The 15,198-nt window shown below is 41.5% G+C and overlaps 1 protein-coding gene across 1 annotated transcript in view; it reads left to right on the forward strand.

The window, feature by feature from the left end:
- DNAH11 (dynein axonemal heavy chain 11) overlaps window positions 1-15,198 on the forward strand; it is a 145,622-nt gene that overhangs the window by 29,695 nt on the left and 100,729 nt on the right. The window contains exons 19-29 of the mRNA XM_083705188.1: window positions 674-790; window positions 905-991; window positions 1,835-1,993; window positions 4,670-4,753; window positions 6,640-6,798; window positions 7,811-7,933; window positions 9,664-9,786; window positions 10,221-10,445; window positions 12,133-12,224; window positions 13,715-13,841; window positions 13,980-14,129. Coding sequence (XP_083561314.1) covers window positions 674-790; window positions 905-991; window positions 1,835-1,993; window positions 4,670-4,753; window positions 6,640-6,798; window positions 7,811-7,933; window positions 9,664-9,786; window positions 10,221-10,445; window positions 12,133-12,224; window positions 13,715-13,841; window positions 13,980-14,129 — 1,446 coding nt within the window. The remainder of the gene's footprint in view (window positions 1-673; window positions 791-904; window positions 992-1,834; window positions 1,994-4,669; window positions 4,754-6,639; window positions 6,799-7,810; window positions 7,934-9,663; window positions 9,787-10,220; window positions 10,446-12,132; window positions 12,225-13,714; window positions 13,842-13,979; window positions 14,130-15,198) is intronic.

Consider the following 15,198-nt stretch of genomic DNA (forward strand, 5'->3'; position numbering starts at 1 on the left):
ACAGTGACTCTGGATTTCTCTTTTCTCAGTCAACATCTCCAGGATTTTACATCAATGACTTACGAGACTTCTAAAGAATATAGTGTTTGGGTCTTTCCCTTTTCCTACGACTACAGAGATAAGTTGACATTTTTGGCAAAAACCACCCATCTTTGCCAGTTATGCATTGAAAAGTGTCACGAACTGGTTTTCACTTGTGCTGAAAAGTTGAGAGTGGCATTAATTGCAGTTGAATTTGAGCCAGGCAGTTATATATATATATATACCCACCATCCTAAATAGAGAGCCAGTGTGGTGTAGTGGTTAAGAGCGGTGGACTCGTAATCTGGTGAACCGGGTTTGCTTCCCCGCTCCTCCACATGCATCTGCTGGGTGACCTTGGGCTAGTCACACTTCTTTGAAGTCTCTCAGCCTCACTCACCTCACAGAGTGTTTGTTGTGGGGGAGGAAGGGAAAGGAGAATGTTAGCCGCTTTGAGACTCCTTAGATTAGTGATAAAGTGGGATATCAAATCCAAACTGCTACTAAATAGATGTGGGGAAGTATCCTAGCTCTTCCAGAGTGACTCATGAAAGAACAGCTCTTACAGTTTGCAGAATGTGCCTGACAAAAGTGTCCTGCAGTATGAAGTATCCAGAAACTCTCACGACATCAATTTGTCTTTGTTCTTCAGGAACTGCCTGAAAGATGGAATGCCACCCAAAAACTTGCAGTGTCTATAAAGCATGAAGTGGCCCCTCTCCTGACTTCTGAGGTTACCCTTTTCAGAAAGAAATGTGCTGCTTTTGATGTAAGCTAAAAGGATGTGTGTGTGTTTTAGAATTTGTGTGTGTGTGTGTACACATGGTGTTTTTATGAGGACAAGATTGTTCACAAAATTTATTGCTTGCGTTTCTTTCATCAGGGGAAGCAGATAGGATTCAGAGAGAGATTTAGAGTGTATGCTCCCTTTCGCTTTGATGCCCAAAGCCCATATGCTCTTCTTGATAAGGTAATGGAGAAATCTCAGAGGCACATGTTATGCTGGTAATCGTTCATTATAAAACGGAGGTCTCTATTTACATATTGTACAATTTGTATTTGACATGTTTTTGTGTGAGCGAAGCTTGACATTTAAGTGCTGTATTTAACGTGCACACTTGTTTTCTTTTAGAGCAGCCTTAACATTTTAGAAAACAACACATGCACATTTTAAAAATGCTCACAGATTTTGAAAAATAGCTCAGTAACATTTGTGTCGAATGAAATGTTGTTTTCCTCCACTTGATATTTGTATGCAGTTCACAGACGATAGCTGCAGTCCTGAACTATTAAAAAGAACAAAAGTTTTCTATGTCTAGGTGGATGAAGAGAGCATGCTATGAATTGATGACTCAGAAGGGCTTCGGCAAAACTGTGTTGGGCGGGTTTGTGCTTCCTGTCTGTGGAACAAAGAGTTTGTAACCAATTTATATTTAAGTGATCAACATAATAAAATAAAAATAGGCATTTTTTAAAAAATAGTAGTGCTACAAGCCTACCTGCTATTGAATATAGTGCATGTATGCTCAAATCTTTGGTGTTTGTATGTGCCATTGTATGGATGCAAATGTACAAATCATGAGAAGGAGAGGTTCAGGTGACAGAAATCAGTGCTACTGAAGTGAGTGTGATTTATGCTAGCTGAAGAATTGGTCCATAAATGAACCTTGTCTGTGTTTTGGAATATCGAAAATGAAAATGAAACATCCGCTATTCCTACAAAAAATCCTGTAAAATCCACATGTGTAGGTCCTTTTGTCTGTTATCCTGATTGGATTTTAACCAAACTTAACTTGTGTGTTACATCTCTAAGGCAAATCAGGAACTGGAAGCACTGGAAGAAGAAATGTTACACATCCAGGAATCTGCCAGTCTTTTTGAAGCGGTCATTCCCGATTACAAACAAGTGAAACAATGTCGGAAGGAAATAAAGTTGCTGAAGGGAGTGTGGGATATTAACATTTATGTCACAGTAAGCGTTTTTTGTTTGTTTCAAAAGAGCATTGCGCCACTGGCGGTTGCGTGGAACTGAAAACATTTGAAAGAGTGGCAGTGTTGTCATGGCACTTGAAGATTTAAAAATGTTCTTCCCTCAAAGTAAAAAAAGAATCAGCACTATTTATTTTTATTTGACTTTTAGAAGACATCTGAAGGCAGCCCTGTTTGGGGAAGTTTCTAATGTTTGGTTCTATTTTTAATATTCGGTTGGGAGCCGCCCAGAGTGGCTGGGGAAACCCAGCGAGATGGGAGTAGTATAAATAAAGTATTAGTACTACTACTATTTATTTTATTATAATGCAAGGCTACAAGAGGTCAGCTGTGGACACCAACCTATGGAATCAAAATGAAAGAGATGAGGAATGAGCGAGAAAACCCTCCGCAACAAATCAGAAAGAGAATGAGGGAGCACCGGCCTGACATTTTGGTGGCTAGTACAGTACATTAATTGCTATGCCTTGCCACATACTTACTTAGCAGAATTTATATACCACCTCATTGCACTAAAACCACTAAGAAATATTAAAATTATAAACAAAAGGAATTAAAAACAAACGCTTAAAGAAAATTAACAATTAACAATTAAAAAAATATGTACAGTGGTATCTCGGGTTACAGGCGCTTCAGGTTACAGGCGCTTCAGGTTACAGACTCCGCTAACCCAGAAATAGTACCTCGGGTTAAGAATTTTGCTTCAGTGCGAGAACAAAAATCAAGTGGCGGCAGCAGGAGGCAGTGGGAGGCACCATTAGCTAAAGTGGTACCTCAGGTTAGGAACAGTTTCAGGTTAAGAACGGACCTCTGGAACGAATTAAGTTCTTAACCCAAGGTACCACTGTACTTGCAATTCTATATTACGTAATTGGTCACTGTTTTCTGCAGCAGAACAAAACAAGTATTTTTGTAAACTAAGAAATCTTTAATAATTTTTTTAAAAGAATATTGAAGGGAGAAATAACATTTACTTCAATTAAAAAAAAAATTACAAAGGAGAAGATTTTTAGGCTAACCCTTTCCTTGATGGGTTTTTGTGTTTATTTCTTAGTTAGACAGAAGTCATTCAAACATGCAATGCCTTAAAATAGTCCAGCAAATGTAAACTCGGCTCAAAACTTGTACCAGTGTGAATGAATCTCAAAGGACAAGAGGGAAGTTGGTGCACTTTTTATAGGTCTGAAGTTTGCACATGAGGGAACACTTCTCTGAAAACATTCCCATTCTGTTGATTTTGGGGGTTGTTTTAAACAAACTTTTAGTCACTTTGTACGTTACCATGATATGTATATGAAGAAGGCAACAATAAGGAAATTAATAATAGCTGCCACATTGAAGGTTTATTATTTATAAAAAATATTTATATACCGCTTGCCATGTGGTTTACAACTGCTGTACATACAATCATACAATATAAGTCATATGGAAATGTTAACATCAGCAAACTGTTGTAGAAAGATGCATTCCTAATTGCCTGCATAAGCCCTATTGGAAAAGAGAAGTTTTCAGCAGGCATTTAAAAGTTGAAACGGGAGGCGCCTGCTGAATCTCACATTGACCGAGTTTTCCACAAGACTGGACACAATGACACTAAAGGCTCAATTTCTTGTACTAATCCCATGAGCCTTTTCAACTCGGGGAATGGCCAGCAAAGTGCCTACAATTCAAAGTGTTGGTGCTGACCTTTAAAGTCCTAAACAGCCTCGGTTCAGTATACCTGAAGGAGCATCTCCACCCCCATTGTTCTACCCGGACACTGAGGTCCAGCGCCAGGGGTCTTCTGGCGGTTCCCTCATTGCGAGAAGCCAAGTTACAGGGAACCAGGCAGAGGGCCTTCTTGGTAGTGGCACTCGCCATGTGGAATGCCCTCCCACCAGATGTCAAAGAGAACAACTACCAGACTTTTAGAAGACATCTGAAGGCAGCCCTGTTTAGGGAAGCTTTTAGTGTTTGATGGATTACTGTATTTTAACATTTTGTTGGAAGCCTTCCAGTGGGGTATAAATGGGTGGGGTATAAGTAATTGTTTGTTTGTTTGTTTGTTTGTTTGTTTGTTTGTTTATTATTACTACTTTGCCTCTGCCTAGTCACAAAACAGATTCAAGTAGAATTAAGCAAGGATAGGCAGTACGGTCTGGAAAACAGGCCAGAATTTGCAGCTGCATCTTTAGCTGCCCCACAACCAACATCATATAGGGCAAGTGTGGCTTGGGGTTATGGGAGCCGCGTTGTGGGCCAAATTAGGCTGGCAGGCTAGAGGTTCTCTAGTGCTGTTGTAGGGCTAAGTTAGGTAACTTGTGTACCTATATTCCTCCTGGATTGGTGGTTGCATTAACTCCTGGTCATCTACAGTGATGGTGCTGCAATGCTGGAGGGATCAAACCAGCAGTTCCTTCTACCTGCAAGCTCTCTTGGTGACAACAGGGGTAAAGCACTTGAGCAGTGCCACTAGTTACCCTAATTCAAGACCCTGCTCCCATTCCTCTGGCTTGTTTTGCTAGTTTCTGTGTTTATGGCGGTATACACCTTAAAAGTAACACACTTAACAAAAACAGCAACCTGTAATCTGCCCTCCCTCAATCATCATTTTGTTTCTTTGCAGAAACTTGTCTCTACCAAATGTCATTGACATTTGTCTCTGTTTCTCCTGTTTCAGAGCAGCATTAATGATTGGACAAAAAGCCATTGGAGAGAAATCAGTATGGAGCAGATGGACACAGAACTCAGAAGATTTGCCAAAGCAAGTCCCATAGCTTCTCATATTTCCCCCATTTCTTTGGCTTCTTTAGCTTCCTTTCCCCCTTGCCCATGCAGTGTTTGTTGTTTTCCCAAAATATCAATTCTTTCAACCTTCACACTCTTTTTCGACTCAAGCTTAGGTCTCTGATGCATGGAAAGTATAAAATGATGCTGTCACTTTTATTTTTCTTGACACAACATATCAGGTTAGATCTACACAGAGAACTAGCATAAAGCAAGTTGCTAGAAGCAGATAGAATTTGCATTAATTCTCTCTAGGTGGTGTTTAAAAGTAAAAACCCAATTCCGGCAACATGATTACAACAATAGCAATAAAAGCATATGTCATAAACAAATCTGCGAAGTCTTTATAGTGCCACAACACTTTTTTGCTGCTTTTAATGTTTTACCAGTGATATTTAATAATAATAATAATAATAATAATAATAATAATAATAATAATACCCCGCCCATCTGGCTGGTCCTCCCCAGCCACTCTGGGCGGCTTCCATAAAAACCAAAAATACAGTAAAATATCACACGTTAAAAACTTCCCTGAACAGGGCTGCCTTAAGATGTCTTCTGAATGTCAGGTAGTTGTTTATCGCTTTGACATCTGCTGGAAGGGCGTTCCACAGGGTGGGCGCCACTACCGAGAAGGCCCTCTGCCTGGTTCCCTGTAGCTTTGCTTCTTGCAATGAGGGAACCGCCAGAAGGCCCTCGGCGCTGGACCTCAGCATACGAGCAGAATGGTGGGGGTGGAGACGCTCCTTCAGGTATACTGGACCGAGGCCGTTTAGGGCTTTAAAGGTCAGCACCAACACTTTCAATTGTGCTCGGAAACATACTGGAGCCAATGTAGGTCTTTCAAGACCGGTGTTATATGGTCTCGGCGGCCGCTCCCAGTCACCAGTCTAGCTGCCGCATTCTGGATTAGTTGTAGTTTCTGAGTCACCTTCAAAGGTAGCCCCACGTAGAGTGCATTGCAGTAGTCCAAGCGGGAGATAACCAGAGCATGCACCACTCTGGCAAGACAGTCCGCAGGCAGATAGGGTCTCAGCCTACGTACCAGATGGAGCTGGTAAACAGCTGCCCTGGACACAGATTTGACCTGTGCCTCCATGGACAACTGTGAGTCCAAAATGACTCCCAGGCTGCACACCTGGTCCTTCAGGGGCACAGTTACCCCATTCATGACCAGGGAATCCTCCACACCTGCCCGCCTCCTATCCCCCAGAAACAGTACTTCTGTCTTGTCAGGATTCAACCTCAATCTGTTAGCCGCCATCCATCCTCCAACTGCCTCCAGACACTCACACAGGACCTTCACTGCCCTCACTGGTTCTGATTTAAAAGAGAGGTAGAGCTGGGTATCATCTGCATACTGATGAACACCCAGCCCAAACCTCCTGATGATCTCTCCCAGCGGCTGCATGTAAATGTTGAAAAGCATGGGGGAGAGGACAGAACCCTGAGGCACCCCACAAGTGAGAGCCCAGGGGTCTGAACACTCATCCCCCACCACCACTTTCTGAACACGGCCCAGGAGGAAGGAGCGGAACCACTGTAGAACAGTGCCCCCAGCTCCCAGCCCCTCAAGACGGTCCAGAAGGATGTTATGGTCGATGGTATCAAACGCCGCTGAGAGATCCAGCAGAACTAGGAAACAGCTCTCACCTTTGTCCCTAGCCCGCCGGAGATCATCAACCAGTGCGACCAAGGCAGTTTCAGTCCCATGATGAGGCCTGAATCCCGACTGGAAGGGATCCAAATGGTCTGCTTCTTCCAGGCGTGCCTGGAGTTGTTTGGCATAATGATTCCAAGTGCTGTGTGACCCAGTGTTGTGATGCAACATTGTCATAACATAGTTGTGATGCTTTTCCTTAGGAGATGTGGTCGTTGGATAAAGAAGTCCGCTCCTGGAATGTGTATATGAATCTGGAGTTAACCATAAAGAACCTGTTGACATCACTGAGGATTGTAAGTGAGTTGCAGAATCCAGCAATGAGAGACAGACACTGGTATCAGCTGATGGATGCATTAGGTGTAAGTATCGTTTTTTAAAATTCCTTTGTAAAGATCTCTTGGCTCTTGTGTCATAACTATTGCTTCACTCATCCTCCCGCCACTCAGTTGTGGCATGGGAGGTGGCATGCTTTTCATTGCCTTACAGACTGTGGTGGCACAACTGCCCACTGGGATGGGGCCGGGGCAGCACAGGGTTGGGGTAGCAGTGGGTTGCCAGTAGTGACAGGCACAGTTCCGCATGCACTTAGACACTGACAACCTGGTGCTTCACCTGCCCTTGACCCGCATTGCACTCTCTTGGCCCAACCTGGTGCACGCAGCATCACTTCAGCCAGGTAGGCAGCACAGTGGTGATTCCCATGATTTCTATGTCTGCGCTTATGATTCTCAGAAACAGTTCATAAAACTCCAATGCAACCAGCTCATGGACTTTGTATAGCAGCTTCAATACTTTAGTCAGGAGACTCCCTTTTCTTTTTGAATGTTAGTAATTCATACTCCATAATGGAACACAATCCGCCAGGTCTTTCTCCTTCACAAGCTCTGTGAGCGATAAGAACAGAACAGGAGATGGCTGAAGGTCAAAAAGTCATCGCTTTCCATGTTTTACCTCCAGGGGGGAGATTGCATAAATGTTTTCTTTCCAAATTCTGTCTCAATATTGATCTCACAAACTAAGGGTGATTCCCAACCCTTAATCAGAGTTGATTTCAGTAGGTCTACTCTTGAGTATGACTGATAGTTATGTAGGTCATCCACCACTGTAGTCATAGCCTGACTTCTCCTTTCTCAAATCAAAAAGCTTGTTCTTTATCTGTCCCCCCCTATAACATAATAATTGTATTTTATTTATTATATAAAATTTATATAGCATTTGACTGGAAAAAAATGATACATCTGGACTCTCACACCTTGCCCATGTAGAGATGTGAGCTTCCTAAGTTGTTTGGGTAATTCACTCATTAAAAGATAAACAGGCAAAACTGAAGCATGTGTTGAAAGCCTGTTGCTACTTTGCTGTATTTTGCAGCTTCATTTTTCAATAACCGAAGATACAACATTAGCAGACCTGCTGTCATTGAAGCTGCATAAGGTGGAAGATGATGTCCGGAACATTGTTGACAAAGCAGTGAAAGAACTTGGGACTGAAAAGGTTAGTCTGCTTTTCTCCTCCAAATTTCTCCTTGGATTTTGGAATTTTGAATTACCTATTCTTGTTTTCAAAGTAGAACTGATCCACCATTGTTGGCTTTCCTTCTTTGCCTACTTGTTGTACAAAGTAAGGTACAGCCAGAGTTTGTTTACTTTTTCAGTAAATAAACTGAATAAAGTAAACAGTAAATTTACTTTAAATTTATTTTTGTCTTTTCCCTCCAAAGAATGTGCATGTAGGCAATGATAAAACACTGTAAAACACAGCAGATGACTCTGTGGTTTAAACCACTGAGCCTCTTAAGCTTGCTGATTGTAAGGTTGGCAGTTCGAATCCATGTGACAGGGTGAGCTCCCATTGCTCTGTCCCAGCTTCTGCAAACCTAGCAGTTTGAAAGCATACCAGTGTGAGTAGATAAATGGGTATGCTGCGGTGGGAAGGTAAATAGCGTTTCTATGTGCTCTAGCTTCTGTCCCAGTGTCCAATTGCATCAGAAGCATCATGCTGGCCATATGACCCAGAAAGCTGTCTGTGGACAAATGCTAGCTTCCTCGGCCTGAAAGCAGAGATGAGCACCGCACCCCATAGTCTAATTCGACTGGACTTAACTGTTCAGGGGTCCTCTATTACCTGTATATATATATAAAAAGCAATCTTGCTGTGCTTGTATATTTATGATTGCATCATTATTTTTGCATGCTCATTTTTACTGATAAAACATTGGAGAAAAGCAATCTTAATCAGATAACATCAAGTCTTGAACAATATATAGGAGCACAACTAAATAAAACAGCATTCACAAAGAGTCTAGATGTGATTGGATGGAGATTGCACATTACAGTTTTTTATCAGTGTGCACAAGTACACACTGAATCCCAATAAAACTGAATCCCCGGAAGAGTTACAGTGCAGTAATGCTGACAATCATATTGAGACTGCTCGTTTCAATGTTTGTCGGCATTTCTATCGGTGCACATTTGCCTTGATAATGTACAAAGCAAGAATTTTGAAAATGAATGAAAGCTTAGCCACACTGTACATTTTCCAAATCCAGAATTAATTTTAGATGGTGTCCTAGTTCAAGTGAATTCAGGAGGAGGGGAATGCAGGCAGGGTGAACCAAATGTGCAGAATGTGGAAAAATTTGCCATTCCCTACTTTTCTCTTTTGACCAAAAATGTGTGGATTTCTGTAAGGATTTAAAGTACTGTGGTACCTCGGGTTACATACGCTTCATGTTACATACACTTCAGGTTACAGACTCTGTTAACCCAGAGATAGTACCTAGGGTTAAGAACTTTGCTTCAGGATGAGAACAGAAATTGTGCTCTGGTGGCAGCGGGAGGCCCCATTAGCTAAAGTGGTGTTTCAGGTTAAGAACGGACCTCCAGAATGAATTAAGTACTTAACCCGAGGTACCACTGTAATATGTCCATGACCTGAGGCGAGGTGGGAAATCTGTGACCTTCCTGATGTTGTTAGACCACAACCTCCATGAGTGACAGCCAACATGACCATTGCTTGAGGATGATGAGAGTTGTCGTCCATCTGGAGGCAACAGGTTTCCCCACCCCAACCTAAGGAGTACATGAAATCTCACCACAGCCAATAAAAAAATGGTACCACCTTAGATGGATTTGGGCAGCACAGGAGAACTATGTAGACTATTGCTTGGGTAATAACACTTGATTTAAATATATTTCAAATCCATGTTCTAATGTGTTAACCAGATTCTCATAGAAATCAGTCAAATATGGGCTGCCATGGAGTTTTCGTATGAAGCGCATTACAGGACCAGTATTCCGTTGTTGAAAACTGATGAACAGCTTTTTGAGACTTTAGACAATAACCAAGTAAGATGTTATTTGCTAATGTAAATAGTAAATGTGCTTGTTGCTGAATTACTACTGTGTTTTTATAATTGGACTAAACCTAAGGCACTGTTTCCAGAATCTGTATTTACAGTGAATCTTAGCTGTCCCAGATGTTAAGTCTGTGAAATTATACGTGTCCTTGACTGTATACGGTTTTAACAAAAATTCCTGTCTGTGTAGGAGTTAGCAAAATTACAGGTCCTTGGTCTCTCTCTTTTTTCCCTAGATAGTATGGAATCATTTAATAATATGCTGTCCATTTGTAAGGTTTGAAAATGTCGTTTGCTGTGATTTACTGTAATAATAGCTTGCACAAGATTTTTTTTGTAAAACTTTTGTAGCTATGACTCCTATGCCTGTTAAGTAATTTTATTTATCCTTTAATTTTATTCCCACTCTTCTTTTTTTTCAAGGTTCAGCTGCAAATAATTCTACAAAGTAAATATGTTGAGTATTTCATTGAACAAGTCTTAGGCTGGCAAAAAAAGCTGAATGTGGCAGACTCTGTCATTTTCATATGGATGGAAGTTCAACGTACATGGTCTCATCTTGAAAGCATTTTCATTGGCTCAGATGATATCAGAGACCAGCTTCCTGAAGATTCGAAGCGATTTGATGGCATTGATGCAGATTTCAAGGTTAATGAGGAATATCTTGATTAAAATCAACCATTCCATTGTCCCCTTTTCTTTTTAGCAGAAACATTCTTACAATCTTATATGTCAATGAAATCTCAGTATCCACCTCCCAGGATTGGATGTGTAATATATATTAAATCTTTCTATACCGCTCTCCAAATATGCGGTACTCCTGTGATGTTTATGCATTCTTGGATCAGAATTACCCAGTTACTGGTGTTCGTGTGTGGAAGGAGGTGGAAAGTTTGGAGGCAGCGATCTCTCACACTGTCACTTGACTGTTCCAAATACAAGCTAAGATAGAATTATAAATGAATGCTGGCTAGATCCCCCCACTCTCAGCTGGTGCCTCTGCCCAGTTTCCTGCAATCACCCTTTTCCTTCTCAGTCAACCATGCCACTGACCATCCCTTCCAGTAGGGTCTTCACCATCCCCCACAGTTTAGGGGAGCCTTTTGGGTGACCTAAACTATAAGAGTTTGAATCCCCGCGAGGGGTGAGCTCCCGTTGCTCGGTCCCTGCTCCTGCCAACCTAGCAGTTTGAAACCACATCAAAGTGCAAGTAGATAAATAGGTACCGCTCCGGCGGGAAGGTCAACGGCGTTTTCGTGCACTGCTCTGGTTCGCCAAAAGCGGCTTAGTCATGCTGGCCACATGACCCGGAAGCTGTACGCCAGCTTCCTCGGCAAATAAAGCGAGATGAGCGCCGCAACCCCAGAGTCGGTCACGACTGGACCTAATGGTCAGGGGTCCCTTTACCTTTAAACTATAAGAAGAAACAGCTTTCTTGAGCATGACTTTCATCTGCAGATTTAGGGTTGCCATACGTCCTCTTTTTCCAAGACACAACTTCTTTTTCAGGGGTATAATTTCTGTCAAGGATTTTTTTTAAAAAATTGCCAAAATGTCCAGGTTTTCTTTTTTGTTTTTCCCTTCCTGCCAGGCTGCCCCCTTCTCCTAGCGGTGCCTCCTCCACTTGAGCCTCCTTTGCTGGTATGGCTCAGCCCTGCCTGGGGACCATTACATGCCGCCTGCCACCTCCTCTCACCTGCTGCCTCTTTCTCTCCTGGTCCCTGTTTGTATAATAATCATATATACATATAGTAAAGTAAGGGTAAAGGGACCCCTGACCATTAGGTCCAGTCGTGACCGACCCTGGGGTTGCGGCGCTCATCTCGCTTTATTGGCCGAGGGTGCTGGTGTAGAGCTTCTGGGTCATGTGGCCAGCATGACTAAGCCGCTTCAGGTGAACCAGAGCAGCGCACGGAAATGCCATTTACCTTCCTGCCAGAGCGATACCTATTTATCTACTTGCACTTTGACGTGCTTTCGAACTGCTAGGTTGGCAGGAGCAGGGACCGAGCAATGGGAGCTCACCCCATCGCGGGGATTCGAACCGCCAACCTTCTGATCGGCAAATCCTAGGCTCTGTGGTTTAACCCACAGCGCCACCCACGTCCCTTCCTACATATAGTAGGGGTATTTAAAATGAGAGTCGTCATAGCGATCCATTGTTAAAAGTAGAAGTCGACAAATGTGTCCTCTTTTTTTGCCCTTCAAAATATGGCAGACCTAGGATAACTGCTAGTGAAAATGTGAATGAACCATTTTTTGTCTTAACAAAAATTATAAGGAAAGGCTTGTGAGCATTAAATATTGAAATGATTATTTCTGCACCTATACCCAGGAATTAATGAATGACTCAGCAAATACAAAAAATGTATTGGAAGCAACAACCAAGCCCAATTTATATGAAAAGCTTGAGGATTTGCAACGCAGGTAAAACTGAGCTAATTGTTTTCTCTAATATATTCCAGTATACAATAATCAGCAGCAAAGGATTGCTGAAGAGATGGTCTGTATAGTTTGCTTTGGGATTCATCCTGTTTTAGATTATTTTTTAAAAATTAAACATGCGTTTATAATGCTTAACAATATTAAGAAGTGTGCTACAAACAGTGATGGAACAATAATCTGAAAGAAAAATAATACTGGCTAACTGCTGACCTTTAATTAGGAATGGAAAACTACAATGGTACTCATTCCCCAGCAGATACTTTTTTGGTTTTAAGGTTTTGAAAATTGAGGTGTGCATTAGATTCGATGGTGCATTAGATTCGTGTAAATACAGTATTTATATGCTGGTGTTTGATAAGACCAGTTTTTCAAACATGTTTAAATGTCTGTGCATTTTAATGACCCTAATTATGTTATTTGGGCATTTGAATTTGGCATTCCTAATTAGGAACACCACAAAGGCTGAACAAACACCATTCCATTAATTAACAGTAAGAGCAATTCTAGACTCTAGTTGGATGTGGCAGGATTGTTTATGTTAACAGATGTATACAGAACTGCCCAATCTACTGAAGTAAATGGAGAAGCCAGCAGGATCTATGTTTACTCATCAAAGCAAGTGATAGGGGAGAAAATTCCATTTAGCTTGCATTTAAAGGTGAACCTATCTAATTAGCACTTTCTGAAATAATATATGAAGCTAAACAACTGTCTTTCAAAACTTCACACTTTTCTGATTTTTGCAATGCAGTTTTCCAGCCAAGAAATTAGTACAAAAAGCATATACCAGTGTAAAGTGTGTGTGTGTGTGTGTGTGTGTGTGTGTAAGTAAATGCTGCCTGGTCCAAAACGCTCCTTTTTCGGTAAGGTGGTAGCCAAGAAGTTACAGGTATTCCTGAAAGATACAAATTACCTGGATCTATTTCAGTGTGTGTTCAGGTGCAGTTTGGGGACTGCATTGGTCTCTTCTTGTTAAGTGGTGTATAAATTGTTTAATAAAAAGTATGGGCTGTTTTCAGTTGCAGTTGTATTGTTTATGTATTTTTTCTTGTGGCACAGTTGAACACTGACAAACATTCATATTGCTATGCTGAAGGCAAGCGATTTAAGGTTGCAATCAGTAGTAGTGCTGGGAGATGAAGGGCATGGGGCACATGCAACAGCAGAGACTGTTGGGTGCTCCTGCCAGCATATTTAAATCTTGTTGCCACCCAGCCCCTCCCAGTATGCAGAACTGACTCCGCCACAGGGAGGCAAGGCTACACTACCCCATCTGCCACTGGCTGCAGTGCTGTACATACTTAAGTGAAAAATAAGCCCCATTGAACTCAGTGGAAGTAGATAAGCATAAAAATGAATGCTACTGTCCTTGAAAACCAGCTTCCATACATACATACGTACATGTTTTGGTGCAAAAACTGCCATAGATAATTAAATGTGAATATCCAAAGTGTTCCCCTTTTTATTTTCAGGCTTTCTCTTTGTGAAAAAGCTCTCGCTGAATACTTGGAAACCAAACGCTTAGCTTTTCCTCGGTTCTATTTCGTTTCATCTGCTGATCTGCTTGACATTCTCTCAAAAGGAGCACAGCCAAAACAGGTAAAGTTTCTTGTAATCGTGTTTAAAGCATTATCTGCAAAGAAATGCGATAGCAGAAAGTGAAAGAGAAGGTGATTAAAATCTGAGCAAACCTGGGGTGACTGAGTTCCTTAATTGTATGCTGCTATTTGAATGCAGGTGACTTGTCATCTTATTAAACTTTTTGACAACACTGCTGATCTTAAATTTCAAGATGACAAAGAGCAGCCCAGCAATATTGCCCTAGGAATGTACAGCAAAGAAAAGGAATATGTCCCATTCACTGCTGAATTCAAGTGTGGTGGCCAGGTATGTTGGTTTTTTTGATGGCAAAACTATACCTATCTGCTAAAATTGGAGGAAATGTGAAAGTAAATTGGGGTGGAAACATTCATACTGCTTTACCAGAGAAGGGTGATTGGAAGCTGCAATATTGTACAGATGTACCCACTGAATTCAATAGGACTTACTTTTGAGTAGACTTTCATAAGGTGGTGCTATAAGAGTACCTGAAACATATTTCTGATGAGGCATGAATATATATACATAATGAAATTTTGCCTCCATAAATTCTTTTGCTTTTTTTAAAACAACAACAACCCTCTTATCTACCACCTGGTTTTAAAAAACATGAAGTTACAAGGGAAAACAATAAGTCTGTTGGGTATTGAAATGTTTAACAATGTAATTATGCATCTTTGCAACAAACTTTTCAAAACAACTCTCCCCCTCCCAAATCACACACACGTGGGTAGATCACTTCTTTTTTAAGACAGGTAGGATGCTTTAAAATAATAATAATAAGCCAACTAATCCGAAGGAGGAATTCAACGTCTCGCTGTTGTGATTGTTCTATTTGTGCAAGTATGTCTGCTTAATAAACCCAGGACTACCCTGGAGAGGGCCACTGGACTGGTATTTGAGAATGCAGTGGTGGTAACAACACCAGTCTTTTTCACTGTCGGCACTGCAACATAAGAAGCATGATAATGAGCTGTAACATGTGCAGCTGGCTTCACAGTAGGTCTTGGCTTGTCCATCCATTGTCTGCCTTGCTTCAACATCTGCATCTCTCCAGAATACCGAAGAGTTGAACAGGCACCACAGTGCTGGAAAGAGCACCCATAAGCAATTTCTTCAGTGGCCTCTTGCATCTCTTCATAGTGAGACTTAATGTCTCAGCAGAATTATAAGCAATTTCCAACAGAAATATTGCTAAGCTCAGGTGGCTGTGAGGATGGGAAAACTGTGCGAAAGTCGTTTATTTTGTAATGTTCATCTAGGATACCATATACCATGGGTTGCTTTAAATGCAGGGGCAAACCATGGTTTGCTGCTTTGCGAATGAGACCTGTACTCACATTCTCTCCCATTACCC

Source organism: Podarcis gaigeae (genome assembly GCF_964106915.1).
Source record: "Podarcis gaigeae genome assembly, chromosome: 12".
NCBI classification, from domain to species: Eukaryota; Metazoa; Chordata; class Lepidosauria; order Squamata; family Lacertidae; genus Podarcis; species Podarcis gaigeae.